The sequence below is a fragment of the Emys orbicularis genome, chromosome 2 (genome assembly GCF_028017835.1).
Source record: "Emys orbicularis isolate rEmyOrb1 chromosome 2, rEmyOrb1.hap1, whole genome shotgun sequence".
Taxonomy (NCBI): domain Eukaryota; kingdom Metazoa; phylum Chordata; order Testudines; family Emydidae; genus Emys; species Emys orbicularis.
The window spans coordinates 3,630,203-3,650,112 of record NC_088684.1 but is presented as its reverse complement, the minus strand read 5'-3'; the positions used below and the strand labels follow the sequence as shown (position 1 = coordinate 3,650,112).

The 19,910-nt window shown below is 47.1% G+C and overlaps 1 protein-coding gene across 1 annotated transcript in view; it reads left to right on the top strand.

Annotated features, from left to right (window-relative positions):
* The window catches only part of ARHGAP39 (Rho GTPase activating protein 39), a 287,928-nt gene that overhangs the window by 116,360 nt on the left and 151,658 nt on the right, over positions 1–19,910 (top strand). Inside the window, exon 5 of the mRNA XM_065400194.1 lies at positions 2,851–4,258. Within this exon, the coding sequence (XP_065256266.1) occupies positions 2,851–4,258 (1,408 nt within the window). The remainder of the gene's footprint in view (positions 1–2,850; positions 4,259–19,910) is intronic.

Below are 19,910 nucleotides of genomic sequence, written 5' to 3'. Positions count from 1 at the left end.
CTCCCGTACCCTGAACCCCTCATTTCTGGCCCCACCCTGGAGCCCGCACCCCCAGTTAGAGCCCTCACCCCCTCCCGCACCCCAACCCCCAGCCCAGTGAAAGTGAGTGAACGTGGGGAGAGTGAGCCACAGAGGGAGGGGGAACGTAGTGAGCGGGGGGGTGGGGCCTTGGAGAAGGGGCGGGGCCCCAGGGAAGGGGCAGGGTTAGAGGGTTCAGTTATGTGTGATTAGAAAGTTGGCAGCCCTAGGTGATGCCCACCTTAAACTTTTAGTCCACTGGCTAAAAGACTTGCCTGGGATGTAGAAGACCCAGGTTCAATTCCCTCCTCTGCCTGATGTGGGGAGAGATTTTGAATAGTGGTCCCCCATCTTTCAGAAATATGCTGTAGCCACTGAGCTATGGGATAGTCTGATGTGGGGCGCCCTCTGTCTCTCCTCTAGAAGCTGTTCCATTGTGTGTAAATAATGAAGCGTGATTAAAGCAGGGAGACTGGACCTGGGGTCTCCCACCTCCCCAGGTAGGTGCTCGGAGCACAGAATCATTCCTCCTCTCACTGGTCCCATTATTGAGACGCTGTGAAACAGTTTCAGCAGGAGAGACTGAGGGAACCCCTCATCAGCACTCTCCCGAGAGGTGGGAGACCCCTATGCAAATCCTTTCTCCCCCTCTGGCAGAGATGGCGGAATTGAACTTGGGTCTCCCACATCCCACGCACGTGCTCTGACCACTGGCCTAAAAGTTATAAGGTTTGTGTCCCTTTCACTGGATTTGTTTTGGATTTTGAACCTGCTATGCTAGACATGCTCAGAGGCTGCTTGTTGGATCGCATCCAGCATGTGACTTAGGCGGCTGAATGCCTGTCTTCCCCCTGCTCATGAATTGCTTTGGGGTGTAGGCAGGAGGTGGGTATCCAGATGCGTAGAGGGAGACAGCCATGTGCATGCCCCAGGGTCTAAAAGTTAGGCGCTATGGGAACTTTTACAATGGCAAATTAGGCTCCAAATGAGTTTAGGTGGCAGCCAAGTGGGAGTTTCGTGGGTCACCAAGTGCCACGCAGAGGGATTTAGACTCTTAACTCTGGAGTTTAGGCACCTAAGTTGCTTTGTGGATTGCACCCAGAGAGATTTAAGGTCAAAAGTGTCCACTAAGTTTGGGTGCCCAATTTGAGATGTCTGGGGACTTGATTTCGTGAGTACTAAGCAGTATATGACATTCAAAGCATAGCTTCCATTGACTTTGGGTGCAGCTGTGTGTGTCCAGCACTTCTGCAATGAGACCCAGGGGTCTCAAGTTGGATTCCTGAAAATGAGGAATGTGCGATTAGAGACTATCTGTGAAAAGTTGGTTTAAGTGACTTGCCCTGCATCACACACACACTCTGTGGCAGAGGTGGGGATAGAATCCAATTCTCCAGGGAAGCCTTAACCATGAGATCATCCTTTCTCTTCCTGCAGTCCCCTGCCTCATTCACTGCCCACCCTTCAGCTTGTTCAGCAAAGGAGGCAGGGATCCTATGGAATACAGTCTCATTCACTACACAGCCTTGCCTTGTTGCTAGAGCAGCTCTAGTGCACTCAATGAGGCACGGGTCTTGTGGAAAAACTAGTATGTGATCATGTCCTTAAAAGACTATCACCCAGTGCAAACAAAAGGGGGCATTCTGTAACTTCTGAGTGCTTTACTTGGCAATTTGAATTCTTACCATACCTTTTTGCATGCAGAGCGCCACAGTAGTGCGTGGTGCTTCAGACAGACAGACAGACAGACTAGGCCCAGGCCAAGGCTTTCAGATGTGACTAGTGAATCTGGCTGCCTCCATTGAGACACCGTAGGGCCTGATGTTTAGAAAGTGCCAAGCTACCAGCCCACTGAGAATCAGGCCCCTTTAAAGTGTCTCAAGTTGGGCATTCAAAATCACTACCCCCGGTCCCTTCCATGGGGGGCTTACAACCTATGGCTCAGTTCTCCAGAGCAAGGCACCTATAAACCCAGTCCGGGCACTCATAGCCTTTGATCTGTGACCTTCCTTGGGTTAAAATGGTTCCATATGGTTCTGTTTTGGTTGCTGTTTACTTGCACTAGTTATGTTAAATCCATCAAAGCAGTTCGGGCCATGTGTGCTGTAGCTGAGAGATGAGTCTTTCTCTGCGTGTGCCCCAGCAGCAGTTGAGAGGCTCCCTAGAGTTAATTGTCTGGGGAACAGTGCCAAGTGATCTCAGTGGAGGGTGTTAGACAGGAGCTTGCTACCCTCAAGGATCTGGCAGAGGCTGACTTTAATGTCTCAACAGCTGGGCTAGGCCCATCACTCTTGCTGGGGGAGTGGGGTAAGGTTGGCCACCTTCTGGGAACACCTTTGTTTCTGTGCAAATGGAATGTGTTAAATAATTGTGATGGAGAGCCAGGTGCTTAGAACACTGCCCAGAAATTCAGAGCTCTTCTGCTAACTTACCTGGGTACCCAGACCAAATGGCTCCTATCGCCTCCAACTCGGGTGAATAAAAGGGTTAAGAGTTTCTAAGGCAGAAGGAACTAGGTAGAGACACAGGAGGTCCTGCAGGGAAAAACTCTAGGAACAACTTAACTCAGGAAGCTTGGGCTGAGGTTTATATTTGGAAGGAACTAAATTTGGATGTTCTCCAGTGTGTATGTCTGTGTTGGGAGCAGGGTGGGAATGCCACCTGCTTATGCTAGTGTATGTGCCCCTGGGAGGTGGAAGTGGGTATCTTTTGGAAACCTAACACACAGTATAAAAATTCTCAGGCAAATGCTCTTTATTCTTTGCATGAAAACACCCCACTCCCCCGTTCCTCCTTTCTGACAATGGCTTGTGTGTTCTCTGCCTCGCACAGGACGTCCTCCCTGCGATGGAACACCGGCACCAAGGAGCGCATGCTGATCAAGGTAACGGACCGCGAGCCGAGCTTCCTCATGCACCAGGGCAACGGCTACACCACCGACAACCAACAGGGGACCCGCTCACGGAGGCCGTCAGGGGGCCAGCAGTCCCCGAACCTGCAGACGTTTGCCCCTGACACTGACAACTCCGTCTTCTTCCCTGAGAGGAAGCAGTCTCCCTTCTTGAAAAGGGCTGACCACGTGGGCAGCTGCTCCCCGCTGCTCGGTCGGGGGGATTCATTCTGCTCCCCGCTCCAGTCCCAGCACCGGAAGCACTCGAGTGAGTCCCAGCCATCTTCTCCTCGCTACGCCTACGAGCCCCCCTTGTACGAGGAGCCCCCCATGGAGTACCAGGCCCCCATCTATGACGAGCCCCCGGTGGACATGCAGTATGAAGCCAGCGGCAACTACAAGGCAGGCTCCCCGCAGAAATCACCCATCCGCAAACCCCACCCGTTCTTGCAGTCGCCCAAGCAAGGCCCCAACTCCCCCTACCAGCAGCTGGTGCTGACCAAACAGAAATGCCCTGAGCGGTTCATGAGTCTGGAGTACAGCCCTGCAGGCAAGGAGTATGTAAGACAGCTGGTTTACGTGGAGCAGTCCGGTTCCAGCCCCAAGCTGAAAACGGGCTTGCGACACAAATACTCCCCCAACCCCATAGGTGGCTCGTACTCACTGCAACACAGCCCCTGCCTGGTGAGGGACCAGCGCCTGGAGATCAAGTCTGGGGACTACAGCAGCATGGAAGGGGCTGACTTCCGACACAGCCAGCCCGTGAGCCAGGCCTCCCAGGGGGAAGACTCCATGTCATGGTCCAGTCAGCAGGACACCATGTCTTCTACAGGGTACTCACCTAGCACCAGGAAAAGGAAAAGCAGGAAGCCCTCCCTGTCCCACGACCCCAACACCTCCTCGACGGATGGCTCGGGGGATCGGGAGGCGCTCAACGAGCAGCTGATGGCAGAGGAGAGGCCCATGCCCAGCACTTACAGGCCCCAGATGAACCGCACAGAGAGCAAATCCATTGAGGCTGAGGCAGTGCGGGGCTTCCCGGAGCCCTTCCTGGCCCAGGCCCGGCTGGCATGGGAGGCGCAGCAGGCTCACTACCACATGAAGCAGAGGAGCAGCTGGGATTCCCAGAAGGACGGCTCAGGCTATGAGAGCGATGGCGCCTTGCCTTTACCTATGCCCGGCCCCGTGGTGCGGGCCTTCAGCGAGGATGAGGCCCTGGCCCAGCAGGAGAGCAAGCACTGGAAGAGGAATACCTTTGAGAAGTTGGGGTTCCCTCAGATCCTGCTGGAGAAGAGTGTGTCTGTGCAGACCAACCTGGCTTCTCCAGAGCCCTACCTGCATCCATCTCAGGTAATACGCACAGCAGGGCAGGGTTTGGCTGTCTGATCTAAGGTGCCCATCCCTGCGGGGGCTGGGCATCACACTGCTTCCTGGCCTACCACGCACTCTGTAAGGTGTAAGTGTTACCCCACACTCATTTACTCACAATGCAGCACTTACCGTGATGTTGTAGCCGCATGGTATCCATCAGGGTTCCCACCTGATTCAGATCTAACACAGCCTTTGCTAGGCCTGTCAGTTCAAATGGGCGGGGGCAGAGTACAGTGCTGCATGGATACCCTGGGAAAGGCACGTGACTCTGGCAAAAGTCAGCCCAGAGAGGTTTCAATCCTGACCTGGGGCCAAGCCCCGTGGATCCCTAGGAGTCAATGCAGGGATGTTCCTCAGCGTATCCTTTCCCAGGGTTTGATCGCAGTTCGGGTAACAGCCATAGCCCACTCAGGACTCCAGCAGGGCACCCCCACATGATCACGTGCAAAAGTAGCTGCTGCCATGCGAATGACTGGCTTAGACAGTGGCTCTGCTTTATGTACTGCTAATAAAGGCCTCTGGTTTTATTCTCCTTCTCTGTAAAATACTCCGCCTGCTGTCACTCTGCAGCAGGATTAACTGAAGGGAGTGAGCGGCTGTCAGGCTCCAGCTGCTCCGCTCAGCTCGCATTGACTTTCTTTCTTAAGTATAGCCCTGTGCCTGAGATGTATGGGCATGCCCTGGCGCTCCTGCCATGCAGGGAGCCGGTGTGCCAATAAAAAGGGGCCTGTGAACTTTGCGGTCATTGATTCTCCCCACCTGTGTCCTGTATGATGATGATGATTTTTGTATTGAGTGTAAAGGGAAGCTGCTCTGAAGCCAGCAGTACAATTTGCTGTCAGATCAGGACAAGGAAGGCAGGATGGGGAGTGAACTTGGCTCTTCAGGCAGAAGCTGCTGCATGGTGAAGACTGCGTAAGTGGGAATAAGGAGTGCTGTCTGCCTCTTAGCGGCTGCTAGCCAGGAGGCTGCGGCAGGGGCCTTAACAGCTTCCTTGGGATTTCCAGACTCCTCCCTACTGTTCTCTAAGGGTGGAGGGAAGCCACTCTGCACAGAGATCTCCAGCGCCAGGAAGGCAACGCCTAAGGCTTTTAATTGGCCAAGGGGCTGATTCTGCTCCCACTGAAACCAGTGGAAAAGTCGCCATTGACCTCATTGGGTGCAGGATCTAGCACTCAATAACCACTCCTGAAACACTCCGGATCACAGTCGGAGCGAGACTGCCCCATTTCACTGCGCTGGTGAGCCAGACACAAGGATCTCCATGGCAGAGTTGCTATAAAGAGTAAAGGGAAACCATAAAGCATGTAGGAAAGGAAATCCTGATTCAGAACACATCCAGCACTGTTCCCGGTAACCCACTTAAGAACCTTGTATGACAGGCACTAAGGAAGTGCAAAGTAGCATTCCCCTTAGAAACCGTGGAGATCTATATCCGCCCCCTCCCCTGCCTGGGTGGACCCCCCATCTGTTACTGTGAGGGCTGGGTTGGATCCTTGAATGCTCAGGGAACTGCTGTGGTGAAAGCGCTATTTCCAGCTGTAGGTGGCGAGAAGGTTTCACCTGTCTTTTCACATGCAGGACCTGGCTACACTGATCCGTGCCATTGGCACCTCCAGATTAGACTCTGACTGTGACCTCAGCGGCATCTGCACCTGCAGACCTTTTGGAAATTTATATTATTCAATGGAGCTTCATATTGACAGCACATCCCTGTGGGGCTGAATGGTCTGTGCTGGCCAATGGGTACCGGTGCCCAGGGAGAATCAAAGGGATTGGCCTTTGACATATTGTATGCAGTTCTAAACAGGCTGGGCCTGGCTACCTGAGACATCTCTCTACCCAGCAGGTATCATGGCAGCTTTCACCTTTCGGGTTGCTAATAGCCTCCTAGTTTGGTGGCAACTCACTGTCCCACCTGGCCCAGCAAAGCCCTTGTAGGATTTGCCACACTTGATCAGACCTGAGGTCCATGTAGTCCAGGGTCCTGTGTGTGACAGTGGTCAGGACTAAGTGCTTCAGAGGACAGTACAAGAAACCCCGCAGTAGGTAGATGTGGGGTAACCTGCCTTCCCATGTTAGGTGTTTCTTTTCATCTCTAATAGTCAGAGATTGGCTTAAATTCCAAAGCAGGAGGTTTAATATCCCTTCCAAAAACTCTGCTGGCATTAGCTATAACTCTGGATAATCTAGCTATACATATAAATATCTAGTCCCTTTTTGAATCTTGCTAAGTTTTCGGGCACAATGACATCATGTGGCGTTGAGTTCTACAGTCTGATTATGCATGTGGAAAAATATTTCCTTTTTGTTGGTTTTGAATGTGTCACCTTCTGAATTCCACTGAATGTCCCCTTGTTGTTGTGTTCTGAGATATGGAGATGTGGTGGGCATGTTTTTCAAACAGACTCCAAGGTTCATGTGTGAGGGAGTGGAGCTTGGGGAGTTTATCCTGGCTGACTTGGATTTTGTGGGTGGGGGTCAGTCTGAACCAGCTGATAGAGTGGGTGGTTATTGTGTCCTGTGAAAATCTATCCAAGCAAATAGAGCTTTGAGAGAATGAGTAGCACTCGGGAACTCTGGGTTCAGTTCCCAGCTCAGCCACAGACTCCCTGTGAGACCTTGGGCAAGTCACTTAACCTCCTTGGCCTTCAGTTCCCATCTGTAAGACTGACACAATACTTCCCACTCTGTCTGTGTAAACTGTAAGCTCTTTGGGACAAGGGCGTTCTCTCACTGTGTGTCCGTGCAATGCCCAGTCCACAGTGGGCCCAGACCTAGACTGGGGTCTCTAGATGTGGCTCTTATACAAACACTGATGGCAGAATAAGGGGGATGCATTTAAAAGAATCCCTCCAGAATTATCTGGTCTTGGGGGGAAAATTGAAAATCAACCCAAGTTCTCATCTTGTAGGGAAAAAACAGCTGGAAAATGTGGACTTAATTGTAGCCAGTGTGTATTTTCTGGCTGTTTTTAGAACTGTGAAAAGATTTCTGCTTGAGTATTTTCCATAGTTCTGAAAACCCTTTGTTTTGCTGATGCTGATCTTTGGAGCTGGAAGCAGGACTGCTGTGTTTCACCTTTGTGCCTACACACTGGTTTGTTGTAGGGTTGCTGAGAGTGCTGGGCTGCTGCAATTGATTTGTCTGTAAAGAAAGAAGAGCATTAAAGCTTTTTCTTCTGAGAGAAGAAAAACTCTGTATGAATAAATGCATAGGGCTTGCAAAGAGACTGAAGAGAAATGTTGAGTCATGTCTTTGAGCCCATCACCACCCTTGACAGCATCTCTTTGCAGGTCAGTTCTACAAGGAAGAAAAATTGTGGTCGTGTGCTCTTTTTATTGCTTCTTGATCCATGATGAAGGGCCTGAAAGGTGTTTTCAAGAGCTGCTATTTTCTGCTTGTTTGTTTGGGCTAGAAATGGGGTGCCAGCTTCCTAAAAGAGCACCCATGGCACCCATGGAGGCCCCTAAATACTGTACTTAGCTAGGTTTTCAAAAGAGCTCAGCTTTCATTTAGATCCTTGAATGAGATGGGCTGGATTTCAACCAACTTCCAGTGTTCTCAGAGGGAGCAGGTGGGCGCTGAGCACTTCTGAAAATCTGTCCCTTGAAGTCTTCTCTACCTTATCTTTCCTGGAGGATTCCATAGATGGTTACCAAGTACTGTATCAGAGGGGTAGCCGTGTTAGTCTGTATCCACAAAAACAACGAGGAGTCTGGTGGCACCTTAAAGACTAACAGATTTATTTGGGCATAAGCTTTCATGGGTAAAAACCCACTTCTTCAGATGCATGGAGTGAAAATTACAGATACAGGCATAAATATATATTGGCACATGAAGAGAAGGGAGTTACCTTTTCTTCATGTACCTAACTCCCTTCTCTTCATGTGCCAATATATATTTATGCCTGTATCTGTAATTTTCACTCCATGCATCTGAAGAAGTGGGTTTTTACCCACGAAAGCTTATGCACAAATAAAACTGTTAGTCTTTAAGGTACCACCAGATTCCTCGTTGTTTTTATAGCTGGCTAGAGAACCAACAGGATTATCTCAATGCCACCAAAGTGAAACCTGAGCCATTGGGGGTTTTAGGGAACTAAGGTCCAATTAGGAGCTTAAATATCTTTGAGGATCTGGGCCTAAGTCTTCAGATATGATCCTTTGTGGGACAGGCACAGAGTATAGTCAAGCTCTTTCAAATATTCTTGGGGTTTTGTCTGAGTTAAACACCATATTAAAAGTAAATATTTTGTTTAGAGATTCAACACCCTGCCCCTTCAATTAAGAGCTGAGAAAGCTCCCACTCTAGCTCTCTAGTCCTCCAAGGAGATCTCCAATAAAACCAGAAGGACTAGATTTAATATTCCCAGCATATATATTAGTAAAATAAAAACACTACTCAAAAGGGACTTTGGGGGGGGGGAAAACTCTCTTCCAGTCCTCCTTAAGCATTCTGAAGATGCAGAAAAGGGTGCACACTCATCTCTCCCTTTGCAGACCAACTTCTAGCCCAAGGACCCATAGGTGTCAGTAGGTCTAGTGCACAAGGTGACACCGTGGCTAGCCAAAGAGGAAAAATAGACCCGGCTATTGTAGAGTTACAGTTGTCAGCATAAGGATATCTTCAGATAATTGTTCCAAGAAATTACAATATAGTATTTCCATGGAAGCTACAGAACAGGGGAGAGGGGGTGAAATATTTTTCTGATCGCATGTCTAGCACCAATGCACAGGCAATGGTACTGGTCCTGATAGTAGCTAGATTGGTCCTGTCAGCATTACTAGCCCTTCCAAGATGTGATATCAAGGACTTTAAAGGAAAATCATATCTGTGATTCCCATCTTGCTCTATTTTCCAAAGGGTTTATCCCTCAGATACCTGGGGTTGTGTCTCCAAGAATATGAAATACTTGTTTGTGCCCTAGTGGTTTGAGATATTGGACCTTTAAAAACTGTCACTGGTTCCTCAGTTTGGCAATTGTCATATGCTTTCATGGGGACCATATAAACAGGTAGCTAGTGTGGCTGCTGGTTCAGGACTGATGGGTAAGACCGGACCAATATAACTTTCATTCCCTGGAGCTACTGTGTTTCTGCAGTAAAACTAGATAACCCTCTAAACTATCGATCCAAGTGCCTCTACTTCCAGCCAGCTGAACCAATAATAAATACAGAGCAATGAAAGTGAATCTTTGCCCAGAGTTGTGTAAGAAACATACAGCCATGTTTTTGCAGGTGGCTGCCTAAGTCTCACTTCCAAACTTCTCACTCACCCCTGGTGTGTGCCAGCCCAGTTTCACGGCCACAGATCTACCTAGGCCTGTGCAGTCACCTCACTGTCCACATGCAGATGCCTGTTAACGTGCTAGAGGCAGGCATCAACCTTATAAGGTGGAAAAAGAGTGCATACTGACTGGTTCGTAACTTACGTGGGACCTCTTCAGTGTCTGGATCTTACAGCAGTTCTCAGATTTCTGTTAGCAAAGAGAGATTTATATCATAGCATGTCTTTGTCCACAGGTACCCAACTGCCCAGATAACCTGCCTTTCCTTAGCCTACGTCCTGCATGTCTACCATTCAAATCATCGGGATCCCCCAGTTGATTGCACCGATTTCCAGGCCCCTGGAGACATCCAGTTAGGTGGTCACATGGAGTGAGTGCCTTGGGAGGGGGCCATCAGCAATGAGAAAAGGACAGGTTAATATGTACTATATGGAAGGTGATGGATGGTCCACTCCTTTCTGGGTCTCACCTGCCCTCTGATGTGCTGAATCTGCCTTTTTGGGTGCTGTTGGTGTTCAGCATAAGTTGGAAGACGCTTTTGCAGCTTAAAGTATCTGGATGTGCCTCTTACAGAGCTGTCTCCTCTCAGGCCGACTGTGATTGGTCCAGTTATAAAGAGAGAAGGGCAAGCTGCCACTTCTGCTTCCCTATTTCTTTGCCTCCCCTACTCGCCAAATGCCAGGATCATGCATGAAATATGCTATCGTGTGATGTGTCCTTCACTAGACATTATCCTTGCACCATCCACGCGTGGCTCTCGCTTTCATTTCTGGTAGTACAGGCTCTGCTACTAATTCAACAAATCTCTTGCTGCCTTGCAAAGGCAGAAGACAAGATGATAGGTAGCTATCCCCTAAGATGCAATTCTCCAGCTGGAATCCTACATTCTGCTAGGAAATAGGGGAGCAAGGAACGAGCTGAGATGAATATTCTAGGTCAGTACTGTTCTGGTTACAGGGCTCGCTGCACCTCTGGCCCCTCTCTCTGAGCCACCCTCTCTGAGGTGTCAGACCTCATGCCTTCACCTCTCCTGGGGTGCAATTCTCCCACTAGCAGACCAGAGCCAGAGAGCTGCTCTCAGTGAGTCTAGTCACAGAGAGCCACAGAAGTCATGGCCTGACATTGGTATGCCTAGGCCATGATATTGCAGCAACATAATTCATTGTCATCACATACTATTGTTGCAATGAAAACATTGCCACGGCTGGATGTGTCTGTGGTTAGTTTGTGGCCCATGGTGTTCTAGAATCTTCTTCCCCCTTTCCCTCCCATCCCAACCCCTGCCTGGCTGCTAGGAGGGGTGGAGGAGGGGCCTGGTGGCTCTAGACTATTTCTCCAGTGTTCCCATGCTACTTTACCTGTGTCTGGAAGCACCTGTGTGATCAGCACTCTGCTTATTGTACCTGGGGCCAGGCAGAATACAAAGAATTCTGATCAGACTTGTGAACTTCTTGAGAACCATAAGTGATTCTTTGAGCTCCATTGTCAAGACCCTAAATGGAAAACCCAAGCAGCCCCCAGTCCTCCTCTGTTGGCTGAGCTGGAGAGAGAGGCCTCCAGTCCAAAAAGTTTATGCTTGCATTATTTTCAGAACTGCCGTATCTTGAACTTTCTATGCTTAACCGGCCAGGCAGCCTCGAGCCTTGTTTGCTGTAAGCTCTGCGGCGTGGATAAAGCTAACCTAGAGCGCAGAGGCCCACGCAATTAGATGTTCTCCATGCTTGTGAAGAGATGAAAGTTGCTAAGTGATAAGGACATTGGTGGTGTATCGAGTAACTCACTGTCCACTTGATTTAGTTAAGCAATAAGGATAAACTCGCTGCTTGTTTAAAAACCCATTGATTTTGTACAGTATATATTAGGGGGACAGAAATATCAATACATAAAAGAAGAGGAGATTGATTAGTCCTGGGTCCCAGTGGGGGAATTGAGCCTCCTGGTATGGAGCATATGTAATCACATCTTCATCATCACATTCAGAAGCTCGTGCAAAGATGGGGGCAGGATGCACATTGGTCCCAGCAGGCATGGAGAGAGGAGGAGAGGGGTATACGCTACCAAAACTGCCTCAAAATCCTCCAGCTCCAGCCTCTCTGACAACCTGTCCCCCAGCTCCATATGGTGCCTTTGCCAATGTGATAATTAGATTGCACTGTGCCCTTGTTATTCGGCACATAAATAGCCGCCTCCTTACAGTGCTTAGCTTCCCCTTGACAATGCTACCGTAGCGGGACATCTGGTGTGTGATAGCTGGTGAAATGGCAGAGAGCGTTTCCATGTGGGTTTGACAGCTCAGGGCTATTACAGGTCTGTAATAATCTAACTGTAGCTCTGCCTCTCCCATCCCAGGCCCCAGAGCCCTTAACCCGAACAGTTTTATTTTAAGAAGCTGGAATTGCCAAGGATCCTCCATCAGTCTCTAATGGGGGAGTAACCTAGAGGCAGCCAATAGGACACAGGCCACTGGGCTGCAGGGACTCTTAGGAGCCAGGCTTCAGTCATGAATTAGCCCTGGCAGGTTTTCAAGCAGCCAGTTCCTCTGACACAAATATATATATGCCCATAAAAGTGATGCATTGATAGCAGATCTGTGCTTATGAGTACTGAAAGATTATGAGCCAGAAAATAGTAAATTTACTAGGAGTTAGGCAGTAACCCCCTGGGAGGCTTCCACCACCATTGGTCAGATCTAAAAGGCTAAATTCTCTCCTCAGCCAAAGCCAAAGTTAGCCAGATTTGGGGGTGGGGTGTGTGAGAGAAGGAATAGTGGATAAAGGGGAACCAGTTGACAGTTTATTTGAGAGAGACAAGGTGGGTGAGGTAATACCGTTTATTGGACCAACTTCTGTTGGTGAGAGAGACAAGTTTTCAAGCTTGACTTCTTCTTCAGATTGATCACAGCTAAATCAAGGTGGGACAGATTATTTAGCATAAGTAGTTAATACATATTTCAAGGAACCATTCACGATGAAGTGGACGGTTAACACCACTCTAGTCATAAGGGAAAAGGAAGAAAACAAAAGCTGAGGGCAGGGTTTAGGTGGGTTATAGATTGTTATAAATAAGCTATAAATCCAGTGTCTCTATTCAGTCCGTGATTTTTAGTATCTAGCAAAGTTATTAATTTAAACTCCCAGGCTTGTCTTTTGAAGGTGTTGTGCAGGTTTCCCTTGAGGATGAGGACTCAGAGGTCAGATATAAAACAATCACACTATATTTGACCTTTCTGTCCTCAGCCTTGAAGGCCATCTGCACACCTTCAAAAGACCAGCCTGGGAGTAATGAGAGTTGATGCTAACTGATTTTTGGAAGGGATATAAAACCTCTGGCTGAAAACCTGAACCATATCTCTAATTGCTAAGACCTAAAATAAGATCTTCATACAGGGCAGATTATCCCACATCTGCCTACGCTAGGAGTCTTGCACCGTCCTCTGAAGAATCTGGTGCTGACCACTGTCAGAGACTGGACGCTGGGCTCGACAGACCATGGGTCTGAGCCGCTCTGATAATTCCATATCCTATGAATCCTCTCCACATCACTAAGGCAGCTGTTTGAGGTGGCCACTGGCCACTTTGCAGCAGCTACTGCAGCCTGAGTGTCCTCCTTCCCTAGCAGGCTTGCATGGCAGTGTTCTCCTTGCTCCACCCTTTAACTGCTGCTGTGCAGAACACCTAGGAGCCCGGGCGGAGGGGAACTCTGTGGCCTGGGGAAGTAGGGTAGGGACCCCTTACCCATCCTCCTCAAATCCTGGCCATTCTCCCCGCGCACATTTGAGATTGTTGGATACAAGACCCCGTAGAGCTGTCTGGGTGACAGGATGGACCCTACCCTGGAAAGGGTGACTGCTAGAAAAGGGCTATATATCCACCTCAGAAGTGAGAATACCCCTCCGAGACTGAAGACCTGAAAGCTCACATTGCTGCTGTAGGGATCATCTGTTGTTTGTTGATATTGCAGTAGCCCCTGGAGGCCAGGGCCCCATTATGCCAGACGCGATACAAAATACGGCCCCTGCCCCAAAGAACTTAAAATAAAGAAAGAAAATAAAATAAATAAATAGTGCCGTCAGAGCCCAAGAGTATAGACAATAGGTGGATAAAACAAAGAGGGAGGAGATGCAAGGAAACAATGAGCTGATACTTGTCATCATAAAAAACAGCGATCACATCAAATCATGGAGGTTGTGTTCTGCAGGATCAGCCCACATACAGCCTCAGTCCTTGTCTGGTGCTATCCTTCATTGCCCTCGAATCTTTGGCTTTGTGCCGTGTTTTCCAAACGCAGTACAACGTGGGGATCCTCCTGATGTACTGGAGCATGTATTTATAGTGTGTGTAGCTTGTTACGAACTCCCCTAGCTGGAACGGAAGTCTGATGTACAGCTGTAAGCTACAAGGGTGTTTATTAGCCTCCAGAGGTTTATCCATGTTTGGAAATGATTTAGTCTCATGGTTACTGTTCATGGCTGCTTGTAATTTCCTTCAGGAGATCTTAATTTTTTTATTCTCTCTTGATCAGCTGGTGGGACTGGAGGAAGTTTAATATTGGTTAAAAGTATAAACAGTTTGGAAGGGAATAAAAACGTCAAACCAATATTAAATGTATATTTGAACTGAGAAGAAAACATAATTATCACTCTGCCTGTTATAAGACAAAGCATATATGCTGTAGAAGTAGTCTGAAGCAAAGCAATGAAAAGGCATAAGCCTCAGGAATTTAGGATGATATATGTTGGAAAGAGGAGACCTACAAATACAGTACAATATATGAAATATGTCATAGATTCCATTAAGTGCTCTTTGTTCTCTCCATCCCTTTCCACAAGGAAAAGGAGGAACTCTAAAAAGCAGCCAATTAAAAAATATAAAAGGAAATACTTTTTATGCACCACATGTAGCTAACTGTGGAACTCACTGCTGCAGGGTAATATGGAGGCAAATAGCTGAGTGAATTTCACAGTTCTTTGAATATTCTTTGCATATTCCCACTAATGGGATACTCCAGTTGGTTCAGCTAGCAGTAGTCAGAGCGTTCACATGCCTTTCTCGCCTCTCCCTTCAGTGAACGTTGAACATTCCAGGGCAAGGTTATAAAAGGGGGCATGGCGCGCCAGCCCTCTCAGTTCCTTGCAACTGCAACCAGCTGAACGGATGAGGAACTGTTCTGCGGTGCTCCCTGATCTGTAGCTTATTAGCTCATTAATCATTTTATAGTTAGATTGTTAGCTTATTAGATAGTTAATAGTTTAGTATTAGGTTCAGTTAGCTGTAAGTCATTGGTTCGCAGATGGCGGAACTGAAGAATAAAAAATCCTGGTTTTAAAAGGCGTGTGTCAAGTTGGGTAGTGTTTCCAGCGTCCGGCACACATGCCAGAAGTGTATGGCCTGTGTGATACAGTAGGTCAGACTAGATGATTGCAATGGCCCCTTATCGAAACAAACAAGGCGGGGCTCATTCTCCGTGATTGTGCATAGAGACAAGGCTTCTTTGGGATTGGTGTACAGAACAAGATGTTCACCCAATGGCAGTTCAACAAAACACACTTGCAGATCACCTGAGCAGGTTAACCTCTCAGATGCACAAATGGCCTTTTGAAAGACCGAGTAATAACACACCTCTTCAGGTTGTGGGGAATCCTGTAATAGATCTTTTTGCATCCAGCAGGAACAGGAATTGTCAGAAACTTCGCTCCAGAGTGAGAAAAGACAGGGACTCAATATCAGATGTGTTTCTAATACACTGGGGTCGAGGCCTAATTTTTGCATTTTCCCCATTTCCCCTCATTCAGATAGTGATAAAATTACCCTGGCTTTGTCTCGTTGTATTGTAATGGCACCAACATGGGCTAGACAACAATAGTACCCGGATTTACTTCACCGGTTCAGAGGGTTAATCAAATCTCTACTGTAGTACTGGACTTGTTCACGCAACAAGGGATGTTCTGTCACCCAGATCTTTAGTCTGTCCATTTAAAGGCATGGGGAATAAGGCTCTGGGATTGTTAGAAAAGTCTTGTTCATTAGAGGTACAAAATGTACTGATAAATTCAAGGGAAGAGTCCACATGAAAATATTATAGTCTTAAATGGAAAACTAATTATTGTGGGTTACCATTTATGAGATAGATCCATATATAGGCTATAGCACCCATTCATTATATAGTAGAATATTTATTGTATCTTCAGAGAACAGGTCTTTCCCTATCTTCAGTGAAGGTTCACTTCTCCGCTGTATCAGAATACCATGTACCTGCAGAGAGTAAATCAGTTTTTACTTATGATGTGGTTAAAAAGTTCTTTAAAGGTCTTAATAATCTATATCCTCCAATAATACATTCCATACCATCTTGGAATTTGAAGATAGTCCTTTCACCATTAATGAAACCTCTTTTTGAACTGTTGGGAAACTGTTCATTGTTCCATCTGTCTGTTAAGACAGTGGTTTTTGATAGCTATCACTGCAGCAAGGTGTAGAAGTGAATGACGTGTGTTAATGGCTGATCTGCCATTTGCTATTTTTCATAAAGTAATTCTCTGTAGACGCCCAAGGTTTTACTGAAAGTGGTCTCATTTTTGCATGTAAAACTAGTCTCTACTTTTGCAAGTGTTCATTTCCAAACCTCACACTCAGGATGGAGAGACTAAAGTATGTACACTGGACATTAGAAGGGCTTTAGCCTTTTATTTAGACAGTCTCTAAAATCGTGTATTGCATAGGAAAAGAGGAATCAGGGTAAAGCGGTTCCTGTGCAAGCACTGTCAAGAGGGTTGGATTTTGTGTTAATGAATCCTATAAATTGATGGGCTATGTCTTTTCCCCAGGGAATTAAAACACATTCTGCTCGATTGAAGGCAGTCTCTATGGCGTTTTCTAGACACATTATTTGTAATCTAGATCTGAAGCAAAGCAGTCCTGCAGGCCTTATTTCATTAGGACTCCATGGTCCCATCAGCCTGGACCCGAGTGCTGCTTGTTAATCTAGCCCATCAGTGGGAAAGGGCAGAGGACACTCGAAGGAGAAATGAAGGTTACTTACCTGTCACCGGAGTTCTTCGAGACTGACTCTCCTCCCGCCTTTCCCCTCTACCGCGGAGTCCGCCTGCGAGCCCAGGGCCTTTGGTCAGTAGAAGGAAGGCGGCTGCAGCGCCACATCCGTTTTATACTCTTCCCTGGGACGCTTTGACATTCTCTGAGGGGAGGGGCGAGGGAGGCGTGTGATGAGTACAACAGCTGCTCGCTAGAGTTGTCCCTGTTCAGGCTGCACCCCAGGAGTGTGAATGTGCAGAGTTCATCTCAAAGATCCTTGGTTACAGGTGAGTAACTTTCGCTGATATGGGTTGAGAATGGTGTTCCTGTGACAATTCTTATGCTCTTGCTGATGACAGCTGAGTCTGCGCCCACCTTCATCTTGTGGTTACAGTGTTGTTTCAGGTTAGATTATGCTCTAATTTTCTCCCTCATGCAATCGCAGGATGTAAATCAGGCCAGGATCTGGCTTCCGTTAAGCCGATGACAGCATGCTGCTGTTCTTTCCGGCAGCAGTAACATCATCTGTTATCCATCACTCTTAGTGCACTAGTTGGGGAATACTTCAATATTTTTGGATACACTCCCATCTCCCTCGTCAGAGATAGTGAACAAAGAACACGCTTGTATTAGATGCCTCACCTGAGCTATACGGTTAGAGGCCAGCAGCACTCGAGCACCCAGGAAGCACAGCCAGGTAGTATAAAGAATGGCGGCTTACCTTACAGTAACCGTGGCTGTTTGCGTGTTTGTCCATATGGATCCTGCTTCTGGTGCACATACATGCAGTCCACCCACGCGGAGCGCACACAGACCAGAGTGGGATTCACATGGCATTATTCTGGGTGCAAACTCCTTACCAAGAGGCTCCTGTTTCAGAATATCCCTAGGCCATGGGTCTGTGTAACACGAACAAACCCATGCTCTGAGAATTGGGGTATTCCCAGGTGTAGCTAGAGGCAGAGGACTTGGCTACTATGCTGAGCTGGTTGCCCTCCATCCTTCACTGTTTACCCTTTTTTCCAGATCATTTATGAATACGTTGAATAGGACAAGGACCAGTACAGCCCCCTGGGGGACACCACTATTTACCTCTCTCCATTCTGAAAACTGACCATTTATTCCTACCCTTTGTTTCCTATCTTTTAACCAGTTACCAATCCATGAGAGGACCTTCCCTCTTATCCCATGACTGCTTACTTTGCTTAAGAGCCTTTGGTGAGGGACCTTGTCAAAGGCTTTCTGAAAATCTAAGTACACTATATCCACTGGATCCCCGTTGTCCACATGCTTGTTGACCCTAGGGTGACCAGACAGGAAATGTAAAAAATCGGGACAGGGGGTGGGGGATAATAGGAGCCTATATAAGAAAAAGACCCAAAAATCAGGATTGTCCCTATAAAATCGGGACAGCTGGTCACCCTAGTTGACCCCCTCAAAGAATTCTAGTAGATTGGTGCGGCATGATTTCCCTTTACAAAAATCATGTTGACTCTTCCCCAACAAATTATGTTCATCTATGTGTTTGACAATTTTGTTATTGACTATAGTTTCAACCAGTTTGCCTGGTACTGAAGTCAGGTTTAGCGGCCTGTAATTGCCAGGGTCACCTCTCAAGCCCTTTTTGAAAATTGGCGTCACATTAGCTATACTCCAATCATTTGGTACAGAAGCTGATTTAAATGATAGGTTTCAGACTACAGTTAGTAGTCCTGCAATTTCACATTTGAGTTCCTTCAGAACTCTTGGGTGAATCCCATCTGGTCCTGGTGACTTACTACTGTTTAGTTTATCAGTTTGTTCCAAAACCTCCTCTAATGACACCTCAATCTGGGACAGTTCCTCAGATTCATCACCTAAAAAGAATGGCTCAGGTTTGGGACTCTTCCTCACATCCTCAACCGTGAAGACCGATGCAAAGAATTCATTTAGTTTCTCCGCAATGGCCTTATCGTCCTTGAGTGCTCCTTTAGCATCTCGATCGTCCAGTGGCCCCACTGGTTGTTTAGCAGGCTTCCTACTTCTGATGTACTTAAAAAAAATTTTTTTGCTATTACTTTTTGAGTCTTTGGCTAGCTGTTCTTCAAATTCTTTTTGGCCTTCCTAATTATATTTTTACACTTCATTTGCCAGAGTTTATGCTCCTTTCTATTTTCCTCACTAGGATTTAACTTCCACTTTTTAAAGGATGCCTTTTTGCCTCTCACTGCTTCTCTTACTTCGTTGTTTAGCCACAGTGGCTCTTTTTTTGGTTCTCTTACTGTGTTTTTTAATTTGGGGGATACATTTAAGTTGAGCCTCTATTATGGTGTCTTTCAAAAATTTCCATGCAGCTTGCAGGGATTTTACTTTTGGCGCTGAACCTTTTAATTTCTGTTTCACTAACCTCCTCATTTTTGTGTAGTTCCCCTTTCTGAAATGAAATGCTACAGTGTTGGGCCGCTGAGGTGTTTTCCCTGCCACAGGGATGTTAAATTTAATTATATTATGGTCACTATTACCAAGCAGTCCAGCTATATTCACCTCTTGGACCTGATGCTGTGCTGCACTTAGGACTAAATTGAGAATTGCCTCTCCCCTTGTGTGTTCAAGGACTGGCTGCTCCAAGAAGCAGTCATTTAAGGTGTCAAAAAACTTTATCTCTACATCCCGTCCTGAGGTGACTGTACCCAGTCAGTATGGGGAGAGTTGAAATCCCCCATTATTATTGAGTTTTTTATTTTTATAGCCTCTCTAATCTCCCGGAGCATTTTACAGTTACTATCACCATCCTGGTCAGGTGGTCTGTAATATAGCCCTGCTGCTATATTCTTATTATTCGAGCATGGAATTACCATCCAGAGAGATTCTATGGGACAATTTGGTTCATTTAAGATTATTACTTCATTTGATTCTACACTTTCTTTCACATATAATGCCACTCCCCCACCAGCACGACTTGTTCTGTCCTTCCGATATATTTTGTACCCTGGTATTACTGAGTCCCATTGATTATCCTCATCCCACCAAGTTTCTGTGATGCCTATTATAGCGATATCCTCATTTAACACGAGGCACTCTAGTTCACCCATTTTATTATTTAGACTTCTAGCATTGGTATATAAGCACTTTAAAAACTTGTCACTTTGTAGCTGTCTCCCATTACATGATGTAATTGAACGAGACTTTTTTTCATTTGACTGTTTCTCATCAGATCTGCATATCCCCCACCCCAATCTGTCCCCCACCCAATCTCCCGACCCTCCTTGGATGCAGACGACCCTTAACGCAGCTGAAGTGCTGTGGTTCTCCTGTGCGAGTGCCAGGCCAGGTG